General features: G+C 34.7%; 2 protein-coding genes across 3 annotated transcripts; both read left to right on the forward strand.

Annotated features, from left to right (window-relative positions):
- The first annotated feature begins 91 nt into the window (after positions 1 to 91).
- Positions 92 to 8,200, forward strand: RAD54 (DNA repair/recombination protein). 2 transcript variants are annotated; one of them, XM_048121897.2, is made up of 21 exons: positions 92 to 329; positions 616 to 990; positions 1,314 to 1,400; positions 1,503 to 1,743; positions 1,812 to 1,937; positions 2,037 to 2,093; positions 2,170 to 2,256; positions 2,389 to 2,484; positions 2,679 to 2,729; positions 3,030 to 3,104; positions 3,212 to 3,298; positions 3,727 to 3,818; positions 3,907 to 4,039; positions 4,951 to 5,070; positions 5,334 to 5,447; positions 5,553 to 5,636; positions 5,718 to 5,789; positions 5,867 to 5,925; positions 6,475 to 6,649; positions 6,717 to 6,815; positions 7,621 to 8,200. In XM_048121897.2, exons 1-21 carry the CDS (start codon positions 145 to 147, stop codon positions 7,969 to 7,971), a joined length of 2,766 nt encoding a protein of 921 aa, XP_047977854.1. In that variant the 5' UTR covers positions 92 to 144; the 3' UTR covers positions 7,972 to 8,200. The 2 variants fall into 2 exon arrangements, with proteins under 2 accessions (XP_047977854.1, XP_088924278.1); XM_089068152.1 differs by having other exon boundaries at positions 3,748 to 3,818.
- Positions 8,201 to 12,935: 4,735 nt separating this feature from the next.
- Positions 12,936 to 13,721, forward strand: LOC125185251 (uncharacterized). Its single transcript, XM_048081753.2, has one exon. The coding sequence runs from the start codon at positions 12,977 to 12,979 to the stop codon at positions 13,424 to 13,426; it is 450 nt and encodes a 149-aa protein (XP_047937710.1). The 5' UTR covers positions 12,936 to 12,976; the 3' UTR covers positions 13,427 to 13,721.
- The last annotated feature ends 184 nt before the right edge of the window (positions 13,722 to 13,905 follow it).

Raw genomic sequence — 13,905 nt, forward strand, 5'->3', positions numbered from 1 at the left:
AAAAAATTAAAGTTGCATAATTTTGGACATATTGAATAAAAAATGTTGCATTTATGCAACTTTACCGCCATAATTTTATGTATTCAAAATAGGGGCAGTGTGAGTCTGCTGCAAGGAACTGAGCCAATTTGAAATCTCGAGACGATGGAAGACGAAGACGAATCTATCTCCAATTCCGGAGACTCTGCAGGATCCGAACCCGATTACGACGTCTCCCCCGAATCAAATGGCTCCGATTGTGATACCGAAGATGAACAAATTCCGCCTCCCCGTTCGGCTCCGCCGCCGAACCTCCGGCGAAAGTCCCAAAACGTAGCGGCCCTCGTGAGGTTTGTATCCTGCTAGCTTAGTACATATGATAATTAGCTACTGCTCAGAGATTACATCGGCATTGGGTTGTGCTGGCTGTTAGTGTGTGAGGTGATTGGATATTTGGATTGCGTGGAGCTAGGGTTTTTGATCATTTCTATCACATTGCATTTCAAATTAATGCTATTTGGCTGTGTCGGTAATATTTCATTTAGGGTTTTAATTCCTAACTAGAAATGCAGTAATTTGCAATTGAGAGGAGATGCTTTTTATTGAAATCAGTTACATTACATGGTTTTGAACCAGGGGAAACCTGGAAGTGAATCGGCAGTCGCTATTTCCTCGAGTTTATTCTGTGGTGGGTTCAGAGGCCACCATAAGAAAGCCCTTTAAGCCTCCCTCCTCCTTTGGATACTCTGACAACAATGAGCAGTTGGCACGTCGGCTTTCTGCTCGCAAGCGGTTTGTGCCATGGGGGTCCACGAGGCCTGTTCTAGTCCACATCACAAACAGTTTTAGTACTCCCAAGACCATTGAGAACGATCCTGAGGAAAGTGAATCACTTCCCCCAGAAATTGAACCCTTGGTGTTGTGGCAGCCAGAAGAGGCCAAGGACCAAAACAACGAATCTTTTATAATTGTAGATGCCCTGCTTGTGAAGTTTCTCAGACCCCATCAAAGGTACATCTAGCTGGTTTTCTGGTTTTCAACATGTGAGAGTAAGATTTGTAAGTTCGTGAAACTAAAACACACAAAATGTTTCCGCTACTAAGATTTGTTAGATATGTCATATGTTGTGACTAGCATCTAAGTATGATTTTGCATTTATCATGAGGATAAACGTGTAGCTTCATGATACTTATTTGTTAATTCAATACTTACTGTTGGTTAGCGATTTATGTTAAAATTCAGTATCGAACAATAAGTTGCGAAACCCCATATGGATAAATACTCTTTTCATTATATACCACTCAAGTGAAGGCTCATTTGATTTTCATTTGCAGAGAAGGTGTGCAGTTCATGTTTGATTGTGTTTCGGGTATGCTCAGTGCTGAAAACATCAATGGATGCATTTTGGCTGATGATATGGGGTAAAAGTTCAGTAACCATTGATACTCTTATTTCTCTGCAAAAGATATTCTAATTCATATCTCTTCTCATTGATGTTTTAAATTTGGGGTTTTTATCTATAGGTTGGGAAAAACCTTGCAGTCGATCACACTTCTGTATACCCTTCTTCGTCAAGGATTTGATGGGAAACCAATGGTTAAAAAAGCAATAATTGTGACTCCTACGAGTCTTGTGAGCAACTGGGAGGCTGAAATCAAGAAATGGGTCGGGGAAAGAGTTAAGCTTGTTGCTCTTTGTGAGAGTACCCGGGAAGACGTTATCTCTGGAATTGATAGTTTTATTAGGTCCCCAAGCCCTTTACAGGTGCTTTTCTGGTGTTTTTAGTTTATCACCAAATGTTTTAAGCATTCACTCCAATCACGTTCTGACAGGTATTGATTATTTCTTATGAAACATTTCGGATGCATTCTTCAAAATTCAACCAAAATGGATCCTGTGACCTACTCATATGCGATGAGGCTCACAGGCTAAAGAATGACCAAACATTGACCAATCGAGTAAGATGCATTACCTTCTCTCCTTTCAGCTTATTTTTCCTGAATGATATCATTCTGAATTCATGATTACTTTCATAACGACATAACCACATGGAACAGGCACTAGCTTCTCTATCGTGCAAACGCCGCATTTTGCTCTCAGGCACTCCGATGCAAGTAAGAATTTCCTAAGCATCCTTGCAATCTCATAGTGTGTTCATTCTGTTTTCTTATCCATTTTATCTCAACGTAGAATGATCTGGAGGAGTTCTATGCCATGGTTAATTTCACAAATCCAGGAGTCCTTGGTGATGCTTCATATTTTCGGCGATATTATGAGGTACCCTAACTAACTCTGGACCAAGTTAGGCATCTTTATGTTTATCGAACCTAAGTAAGATTTGAAATTTGTTGGAATCGGATTGTTCCTGGGCTTTAGAAAACACTTTATTTATGTTCCGTATTTTGGTAGATGCCAATTGTTTGTAGTCGAGAGCCAACAGCTACTGAAGAAGAAAAGAGACTTGGCTCAGAGCGCTCTACAGAACTAAGTGCAAAAGTAAACCAGGTAACTATAATCTTCAATATTCCCTGCACCTGGAACTTGTGTAGCTTCGAATTGTTACTTTAGTTCTACAATTAAATCTCATAAGAATACAAATTTGCTCCTCTTTTGCAACTTTTTATGTTGGATACAGTTCATGGTTTAGTAAACAGAACCGAATTAAGATATTTCTTACAATGTTTTTGTTTGTGTTTCAGTTTATATTGCGAAGGACAAATGCATTACTATCTAACCACCTGCCACCCAAGGTACTTTTCTTTATATTTGTCTGTTATGCAGAATAACTCATGCAACACATCTGAACTAAGGACTTAAGATCCTTATGACTACGTGGAAATGTTAATCATCGCACATCATTGTTTGAGTTTTGGTTATCATAGATCTATTAATTGGTACGTGAAAGCTCCCAACTAAATTTGAGAGATAAATGTTCCGATCAAAAGTTATTCATGTTGTCCACTAGCTTATTTCCTTTTGATATCTAAATCACCTGATTCAGATGTGCTGATATGCCCTTGTTAACTAGAGTAGTCCCTGTGTTTCTACAGATAGTTGAAGTAGTGTGCTGCAAAATGTCGCCACTCCAATCTCAGCTCTACAGCCATTTTATCCAATCAAAAAATGTAATATCCATTCTTTGTATAATATGTGCACTCAACACAAGCTTATTCTTCTTAAATGCATGAGATATAGTAGAAAAGCATCTAAAATTCACAAGCTTTAAACTCAGGTCAAAAGAGCAATTTCAGAGGAAGCAAAACAAGCAAAGATCTTAGCATATATAACTGCTCTTAAGAAGCTCTGCAATCACCCAAAGGTAGGTTGCTTTCAGGAATAATGAATCTTGGATTTATTGTAAACTTTAGATTTAATTGTATCATTGGTCTCATAAAGTAACTATAATTTATGTGTTGGTATCAGGTTTTCACTAAAACCTAGTGATACCAAGATGTTTTACTGCAATTCATTTGATTAATGACTAGTAATTGTTTCCTATCACTTACATAGAACCAATATACTTGTTTACAGAGATTCTTGTTCTTCTCACAGACATGTCTCTTCACATTCCATGTGACACCATATAATGTCATTTTTCCCTGAAAACTTTTTCCAGGATTTATGAGTGCATCAATCTTAACCCCGTCATATGTTGGACATAAGTTTTGTCTTGAAGTTCAGTTTTTTGTTATTTCATCGTATGTTGTTGATATAGTAGTTCTAACCTGAGAAAATTCTTATTTGAAGTTAATATATGATACAATTAAGGGTGGTAGCCCAGGAACATCAGGATTTGATGATTGTTTGCGTTTCTTCCCACCGTCAATGTTCTCTGGAAGGTAAATTCTGTCTGATTATTTTTTTTTTATTTTTATGAACTTGATTTTACCTGGTCCTAATTTAAGTGATTTTTTAATTTTCTCTCAGATCTGGTTCCTGGACTGGTGGAGATGGGGCATGGGTTGAGCTATCAGGAAAAATGCATGTATTATCCCGGTTACTGGCTCAGCTTCGTCAAAAAACAGATGATAGGATTGTTCTAGTTTCAAATTACACTCAGGTGCCAAGTTTTAGCCTTAAGTGATCAAATACTATGATGGATAATGAGATGTGTTCTTCTTATTTTACTGATGTTCTAACTAGAGGATTTTCAATTGCGTACCACTTTCTGGATTAAAATGCCTTCTGGGATGAGCGTATGGATGCTGCAATTAAAATGAAGAAGTTGAACTTGAAAAGATTTATCAGTCTGGTCTTGATTACTCATTTCAACAAAAGACCATACTCATTCTTGAAATTATTCTGCCATTGGTGGACAGAGAAAACACATAGAGAAGCTAGATCCTATTTTCAGTTTTGTGCCAAACTTTTATCCATCTTCCTTAAGCATTCCACATTTAAAGCAATTAAGAGCAAAGAAACACTTGATCAACTGTTTGACATGATATTTGTTAGCAAAAGTTTGACATGGTTATAACTTTATACAATGGAAATGCTTACGCTCTCACCTAGAATAGTATAAAAGTATCTAGTGGCTTACTGAATCAGTTCCATATAGTAATTGATATAACTTAATTTTCCAAAGCATGGCTAGCACGTGATAAACTTATGGACTTGTAATTTCTTATATTTTCTAGATGTGCTTGATTTAGTAAGTATTTTGCTCCACATAAGCTTCACCTGTCTATACCTTAAGTTGTTGCACATCGGATTCCTTTTTGCTCTCTTGATTCTTGAATCCTTTTAAAATTCTTCATACCCTTGACATAAAAGATATTTGGACTTATGGCCTATGTTCAATTTAGCATGATCCTGTTGCTAGATAGACTTAAGTTCAGTGTAGAAGCAGTTTTGAAGCTTGCTGTCATATATGTTGCATGAATACTTCGACACTATATTTATTTATGTTTGTGTTTTTTTTTTTTTGTCTCATTGAAGTGTAGCCATTTAAATTCTATTTTACTTTTTCAGACATTGGAACTTTTTGCTCAATTATGTCGTGAAAGAAGATACCCATTCCTACGACTTGATGGGAGTACATCAATCAGCAAAAGACAGAAGTTGGTTAATCATTTTAATGATTCTTCAAAGGTAGTACATGGTTTTTTTTCCTTTGAGATATGTCCTCATGTTTTGGATAGCCTCGTGGATCCAAAGACATAATGATTAAGACACTATTTGTTCCTGACTTGTTTAGATTTTCATTAGCTCTCTAGTGGCTGTAGTCTTGTTTTTATTTTGGCGGTTCTATCATCTTTCTTTTAATCAAAATGAGTTCTTTTCTTTTTTCAGTAAACGTAAAATCTTTGTGTTGTTTCTGGTTTTCATCAGGGTGTATTAATGTATCTTTTCAGGATGAATTTGCATTTCTCTTGAGTAGCAAAGCTGGTGGCTGTGGCCTCAATTTAATTGGTGGAAATCGACTGGTTCTCTTTGATCCTGATTGGAATCCTGCCAATGATAAACAAGTAATTTGTCCTTTTATATGAAAGTTCATTACTTATTGGCTTCAAGGGTGTAATCAATAAAATTTTGAATGTTCAACAAGACATCTTGTGCTCTGATTCTTGCAGGCTGCTGCAAGGGTCTGGAGGGATGGCCAGAAGAAGAGAGTCTACATCTATAGGTTTTTGAGTACTGGCACCATTGAAGAAAAGGTGTGCAGTAAATTCTTGTTGCATTCATTTGCCTACATTTACATCTCCAAATCAATAGCATAACACTGTATATTTCTGCAGGTTTACCAGCGTCAGATGTCAAAAGAAGGTCTTCAAAAGGTTATTCAGCAGGAGCATGTAGATTCGGAGATGGTACTATACCCTATTTTCTGTCTCCTTTCCTTTTGTGTTCATAATCTTGTGTGCACATTATGAACTCCGCTTCACAGGGAAATCTACTTTCAACGGAAGATCTACGCGACCTGTTCACATTTCATGAGAACACAAGGTGTGTTATTGTTTAACTTCTCGTCCAATCACAAAAGGTTCACAAAAATCCCATATTCTGATCTACTTCTGCTACAGAGTTCTTGTCATGATCTTGAATTCCATGAAACAGGTTGAGGTGGGATTGACCCCCCCTCTCTTCAAATAAATAAATAAGATGACATCAATAAAATGAATTGCATTACCCTACACTGGATTTTTCTGCATTTGTGGATTTATATGCAGCATATTGATATTAAGGTTCAAATAATAAGCTTTACTGCGAACTTTATTATATAATTCTCACCTTTTTTTGTTGAATCTCTAGCAAGTTTGTGTTCATGAGATCACATCTATAACATTTGTTGTCAATGATGCAAATTCTTTTAGCCAGAAATTAAAATTGGATGCTGTTTCATTTGGCTTCTCATTCTACCATCTGGTGAGATGCTGATTTCTGAAAAGTGCCTTAATGTTCCTGCACTGCATTTTCTTGTGTGAAATGCACAGGCAACTGCAACTGAAATAACGTCAATAAGTAAATTACATTACTAATGATAACCTTTTATAGTTCGGAAGTTCATGAAAAGATGTGCTGCAACCGCTGTAGACAAGAAGAAATGATGTCTGATAGCAATCTCGCACCTGAGTGCACGAATGGGGGCTGCCAAATTGATGAAGAGGACATAGGGGGATTTGCAGGCATTGCCGGGTGCTCCGGAAGTTTGAAGATCCATGAAAAACAGGTAAGTTAGGTTCAAAATATTCTAGGGAGTTGACCACCTTCTTTTGCTCAAACTACGTTTTTTCAAGGTTGGGATTCCCAAGGAAGAGGATTTAGCTAGCTGGGGGCATCATCATTCTCCATCATCTGTACCTGATCTCATACTTCAGGCTTCTGCAGGAGATGAGGTGAGGATTTTTAGTGAAACAGTTTCTAGTTTTATTTGGTTAAAACTAAAATTACTTATCACATTTTTAGCACGACATGGTCAGAGAGTTTATAATATCTGAGACTAGAAAAAACAAATATTTAGAAGTGTCTTTATGTAGTTGATAAAGAAACTTAAATCGGATTGTAAATATTTTTTATTACTACAGATTTTCATTGTCTAGCTTCATTGCCAAGTTTATCTTCTTTGATTAGCTACTTTCATTCCAATCAAAACACTTTCACAAATAAGCATGAAATGATATGTTCTGCTGACTAGTTTTAGTCATAAACACGAGTTGAGGTGGAACTCAAAATAAGATAGTTTCAACCTCTTTATATGTTTATTTTCTAAAATTTGTATTGTTTGTGACGAAACTGTACCTATTGTAGTAGTCACTCAGATTGCTTTATATGCTTTCTTCGTTTATAAATGGTCTCTGCTTTATATGTTTTTATATCTTGTAATGGCTCTCTAGAATTTTTATCCTTTAAATATATGCCTCTTTTTCGCGAGGCAGAATTAATGTATTTTCTCAAATGCCAAAATTGCTTATCTGGCATTCACCTAAATCAGTTGATAGTTTCACAAAGTTATACTCCTATAGCATAAAAATTACGTTCACAAGTCAATACTTTTATGGATATTGGACCAAGGTAATCCCAGGATGGAATTGGTACTCAGCTCTACTTTAAAATTGAATTAATCATGCAATGAAGGCACAATTGATTACAGGTCTCCTGCATGATATTTGGACATTAACCTTTTTCTTTTCTTTGCATCAGATTTCATTTGTTTTTACAAATCAAGTAGAGGGAAAACTTACCCCTATTGAATCAAAAGAGAGAGCAAAGATAGAGGTAGTAGAACGCAAAGGCCTCTCTGTTTTAAAAAGAGGCCTCTCCTCACAAGCAGTGTTGCCATATAAGACCAAAGAAATGTCTCCAGCAATCTCTTTTAGTAAAGATGCAAGAAGCTCATTCAGTTTGAAGACTTTGCCTCAGCCACACACAAAACTAATGCGAACTTTAGAAGGTAAAACTAAAATCTCGCTGTCATGGAAAAGCTCAGCGAGTTTTCAAAAACCTTCAAAAGTGTTATCTCCTGCTTGCACCAGTGATGATGATTTTGTGTAGGTTTAAGTCATTTTGCTAGCTCTTGTTATTCTAGGCTTTTCCCTGATTTATCACAAAATAGTCACATAGTAATCATATTTAGGCTGGGATAAAAACACTATTTTTCCATTGGATACACAGAATTCTCATGAGCCTATACTTGTATGTAACAGAATGATGTCTTACTGAAGGAAACATGAATAAAGTAAATAAATTCTTTGTTCTTTGGATAAACTTTTGAAATTGTATAACTCCTTACTAACTTTTCTATTAAGTTAACTGCTGAAGTCAACTACCTATATGACTTTAGAGTTCTTGGGAGTCTGCCTAACATATTCAGTTACTGGTGTAATTCTAAACAGCCAGTTTTGTTGACATATACATAGAAGGCCCTCTTAAGTTTGAAATATATCGGTTGCGATCTCTATCGTATGATCGGATTCTCCTCTTCGACTTATTACCTATAACTCCAAAGATCATAAGAAACTTGAAAATAAGTACTCCCTCCGTTCCATAGTAATAGAGGCATTTCATTTTGCGCACTCGTTTTGAAAAAATCATTATAAATAATTAAAGTGGAGAAAAAGTAAAGTAAAAGAAAGAATAATGTAGAGAAGAGTCTTATCTATAATATTCTCTCTCTTATTTTACTTTTTCTCCACTTTAACTATTTATAATTATTTTTACAAAACGAGTGCGCAAAATAAAATGTCTTTATTACTATGTAACGGAGGGAGTACTTACTTACAACATGCTTGGCATGTGTCTATGATTTGAATCAATGCTATGATTTACACATGCTCAGGTTCCAATTTGTATCTGTATTGAATAATGAATATTGTTTAGTTCCTTGTCCAGTAACCAGGTCTGTTCATTGTGGCTGAATTTTGTAGTTATGCTGTTAAATCATTAGCATCAACTATCATTTTCTTTACTAGTGATATACAGTACATAACAGGATTTGATTAATTTTCCTCCCAAATCAAACCATTGTGAACTTTTACAGGCATATGGTGCTTTATTTGATTTTTTTTTCTTTTAACTTTTGCTACATATGTTTAGGAGTACTGAGGTAGAAAATAAGTAAACAATATAATGTGACATCTGTATTATTTTAATTTTTAGTCTCCCATGACCACGATAGTGGGCGGTGAATCTTGCTGAATTTATACAACACTAGTTTAAGATTTTAGACAGCTATATCCCATGTGGTAAAGCTTGTCATCTACGTTTACTGCACAAATTATTGCTAAATCTATTAGGATTAGTGATGTGAAATGCAATTGATAATTATCTTAGTACTCCCATTTCCATTAACAGCTGACTAAATCATTCATTCAACTATTAGGTCAATTTTGAATATCAAATTTCTTATCTCATTGCTTTTTTGCAGCAAACGAAATTCCTAGTGAACTTTTTATACAAAATTCTATTATCAATTATTCTAGTAAAATTTTAATTGTGAATCTTGTTGTCCAGGAAAGGTGGGAACCACAAATAGACAAAATCTATCATATAATTCGTACTGAACACAGTAAAATTTCATTTTCGTAGGAATATGACACAAATCGTGGCAAAGAACAAAAATAGTTAATTAAGGAACCAAATTTTGGTGTAAAAAAGACAAAAGTTGCTCACAAGATAGGAGACAGAGAGAAGAAATTTGCGAGTCTTCTCCACCTTTTGATGAATGGATTTGGCCACACTTTGATCTTTTCTTTTTTTTTACTAGTTGGAAGTATTGGGAATCAGCCACCTGTTTTATACTCCTTTGACTAACACCTTTTAACCATGTGTGGCCCTTTTATTTGGCCAAGATTGAGAATCTTCAAGTTTCACCTCACATTAATTAATTTATCATATTCCTTCTTATCTTATAAGAATCACAGTCTTTACGAGATAAGGATTAAATTCCATTGCTCTTTTTTCACCATGGGAAATGGAAGATTTTCATTGAAGTACTATTGAAGTACTATAGTATAACTAAATAGAAGTAGTATATAATGAGATTGCGTTATATTGCTAACTTATTAATTTGATAATTCTGTTAACTCATTAATATAGTGTAATAAAAACGTTAGCACATAATGTCAATACAGTTTATTGAAATGTCAACAAAATTATGCGTTGACATTTTAATATTATCATGTTAACATTTTTAATACATTGCGTTCGTGATTTAACAGAGTTAGCAACTTAAAAAAGTTAGCAATGATCACGCCTCGGTATATAAGTACTGAATGATAGATCGAAATATCTAAAATTATCTAGTTTATAATACTCCAAATAAAATAAAAATTGGAGCGTACACATTTTGTGTTAGTGGTCGTGGATTCATGTGTGAGTCAAAATAGAGCATATAGATATAGTAGTGTTTGTTGTGTATAAAATGTCGGTCGCACTCGCACATGTGCCCTTGGACTTGCCAGTTTGGCTCTTTTACTAACACATTTTAAATACTTAAAAAACTTCATAATTCAATCGACAGAAGAAAAAAAAAAAGTGAAAATGTAATGCAAGTTGGGATATAGCCGAATTATAGTGCTCCAATTATAATATTGTAGCTAGAATACTACACTCATTCAAAATTAAAAAGAACATGACATTAATTTCAGTACTTAAAAAGAAATTTCAGTACTTATATCGATAGTAAAACAGTAATCTAAGTGTAATTTTTTGAGATGAAGATCTAAACATTTATCAGAGTTTATACATTAATTTATGCTCTTCAAGTTCCCAGGTAAACCTAATGTGACCTGGAGTGTAATTATTTAATCTTTAAGCGATAAGGACTCTATTATAAAGTTATGACAATTAGGCATATATTAATAATTTGGAAATTTTTTTGAAGATATCAACTTTTTGCTGTCTTCCCTTCAGTCAAAAGTTTTGTCACTGTCAAAAACTGGATTACATCTTTCCAAGGGAAGACATATGCAAGGATCAAGAATCCAAGCATGCACATTACAAAAACTCTGTAGATTTGGCCAACAAGATTTGAGATAAACATAATAATAATATTGTTGAATAAATAAATCTATACAGCTTCAACCTCCCATGGCCATGCATGTGAGATCAATTTAATTTATTGCAACTTTGTTACCGAGTTTAATTTGTAGTATTTGAGGAAATTTCTCTAAGTAGTTCTAAACAATGTCTTAAAAATCAATCTAATAAAAGTGAATGATCCTGGGAAGGTCCTTCTACCTTTCGAAATACAGTGATTTCACAAGTACTATTAGTTATAGTTTATGATATGATTTCAAAACAAAAAATTGTTTTGATGTCCGGAAATATATTTTCCACTTGAATATCGGTCAAGGTGGAAAATATATATTTCTACATAATTTACAAAATAAATCAGAATATTCTCATTATATTCGGGGGTCTTCAACTTCAGAATTTTCAGGTGATACTGTAGACCCGGGCATACCTGCAACATGAATCCAAAGATGGTGCTGTGTTTGCATAATTTCAAAGGCCAATCTATTATTGCAGAGCGACTCAAACCTCAGAGTTCAGAACTACAATTAACATGAAAAAATATTTAAATAAATTACAAAGTTTGGGGATAGAACCGCACTCATTATTGAATCCCACAATACAAATTCATAAAATGATTAATCATTTAAAACTATTCATTATTATCCTCTATTTTGATCACTATATTTTCTTGAATCTACGCATTATGATATTGGTATTACAAACCTCAACCGCCAAAAAATGATATATGTTGAATTATATACAGTACATAAATAAATCACAACAAATGTAGTTAGTTAAACATTTCCATTCAAAATAAGAATTTCATTGTTTTCTTTATCTCTCATTGGCTCAAGACGGTACTACTAATTTATAGTGAAATAAAAAGAGTAACAGTTTTATCTTAATTATCTCTAGCTCATTTCTTTCTTGATAAATTTATAGTGAAAAATGTGAAATACTAGAATGTATTCTAAATGACAAGAAAGTTTATCATGTAACATGCACTTATGATTATGTAATAAGAGACAAAAATAAGAATCAAGCAAATCAAATGGTCAAACATGTACTGACCATAATCAGCCAGCAGGTTTAGTCATATACAGATACACTGACACTTAGTGGATTCACATGTCTCTATAACCTAATTTAACACTTGCAAAAAAAATTCAATCACCAAAAAAACAAACACAAAAAAATTTGGAAAACGTTAAAATCCCACACATCGTACATGATTCTGCATGATACACAGATCTGAAACAGATTATTTATAAATACGATAGTACAATCCTCTTATGCAATAGCAAGGCCAAAATCATGGTCTTCTTGTACAAAACATGTCTTGAATATATATGGTAATTCAATAGTTGTACCTAAAGTGCTTGTTTTGTTTCCTATTGCAAAAAAATATTAACAACAATGATTTAAAAATCCTTACATGCACATGCAACACCACTCTCATATACATTGCCGATCAACGAGAGACTTAAGTCCCTACCAAGCTAAAATTTCTTTGTTTATTCGTAAAAATCAATTTTTTGATATTTTATGTGAACTGTTGTGCAAAAGTCTCTATCTGTTAGTATGCCTTGAATATGTATCGTTTGCCGCTAGTCTCCATGATATGTTTCTGTTTTAGGCCTTAATTGTTATATTGGGTCTAGCCCGTCGTCCATGTGCCTATTTATATAGAAGTAGGGCACGTAATTTTGTAATCTGAAAACAATGTGAATGCAATCTGTTCTCCGTTTCTGCCCGTGGACATAACCAACGCAACGTTGGTGAACCATGTAAATTCTGTGTCTCTTTACGTTTCCTCGATTACACAGTTGCTCTATTCTATCACAACCCTATCATTAAAAAAGACATGAAATTACTGTCTTGAAATTTCAAACTTGAAATTCAGAATATATAGTTAGTACCAAAATAAATTTCTAAATTCATCCCCTCTATATAAAGCATCCTCACACTTGCATGTGATTAGACCTAGACCTAGACCAAGACCAAAAAATCATTACAACCTCAAAATTTTGTTTCTTCTACAATGGCGTGTAGCTTGAACATGATGAAGAACGAACAGCATTTGGGTCCAAGAATCTCATTCTCCAACGACTTCGGCGAGTCCCAGCAGCTCGAAAACAGCTACCGGGAGGCGCCAGTGTCGGCCGATTTTGAGTTCTCGGCGCCCACCTACACCATGATCGCCGCAGATGAGCTTTTCTCCAAGGGGAAAATCCTCCCCTTGAAGGAAAACTGCACCACATTGCGCGACGAGCTGCTGGCAGGCGACGACGACTTTGAGGGGCTGTCGGCCCGGGTGGCGAAGGGGGCGAGCCGGTGGAGGGAGAGGCTGGGGCTGAAGAGATCATCACATGTCAATGTGGCTAAGAAATCTGGTGGTGGAAAGAGTTTGGGGAGTATTGATGAGCTCAAGATTCAAGACATTATTGATGAGGCTGATGAGAATTCATGTGTTTTTGATTTCAAAGGTTAGGATAAGATCATCATCATCATCATCATCATCATCATCATCATGAGTGTGTAAAGTGATTTAGTTTTTTTGGGTGATTTTTCATGTCATTGTTTTTTATTGAGTGTGAGTCAATGGTAGGAGGGGATTAATGTGATTGGTGTAAAGATGTATAAGGATCTATTTATGATGATCTATGTGTAGACAATTAATGTGATATGCAGCTAGTCTTTGCCTTCCTTCTTCATGTGTACAAATGTTTGCAGTTTAAGATCTTTTTGATGTAATAATATGATTGTGGATCTTTGCTTCTTTTGAAGTGAATCTTGCTCATTAATTGTCTCCTTGGTTTTTTTTTTTTTTTGTGTATTGACTTTTTTTTCATACAAATCTATAATTGTAACATCTATGGTGGACAGGCACAAAGAAAAAATTTCTACTATTATTTATTCTTATAAAATCGTTAAATTATCGATATGTTGGAGCACAAATCTTTTATTTTA

Source organism: Salvia hispanica, chromosome 1, assembly GCF_029641045.1.
Source record: "Salvia hispanica isolate PSC_SH4W2 chromosome 1, Shi_PSC_v1, whole genome shotgun sequence".
Lineage (NCBI taxonomy): Eukaryota > Viridiplantae > Streptophyta > Magnoliopsida > Lamiales > Lamiaceae > Salvia > Salvia hispanica.

Excerpts from the sequence above, each read along its gene's own strand:
- RAD54 (XM_048121897.2), top strand. The coding sequence starts at position 145 with ATGGAAGACGAAGACGAATCTATCTCCAATTCCGGAGACTCTGCAGGA. Across the intron at positions 1,744-1,811 it reads GGTCCCCAAGCCCTTTACAG|GTATTGATTATTTCTTATGA; the intron begins GTGCTTTTCTGG and ends ACGTTCTGACAG. Across the intron at positions 2,094-2,169 it reads TCTCAGGCACTCCGATGCAA|AATGATCTGGAGGAGTTCTA; the intron begins GTAAGAATTTCC and ends ATCTCAACGTAG.
- LOC125185251 (XM_048081753.2), top strand. The coding sequence starts at position 12,977 with ATGGCGTGTAGCTTGAACATGATGAAGAACGAACAGCATTTGGGTCCA.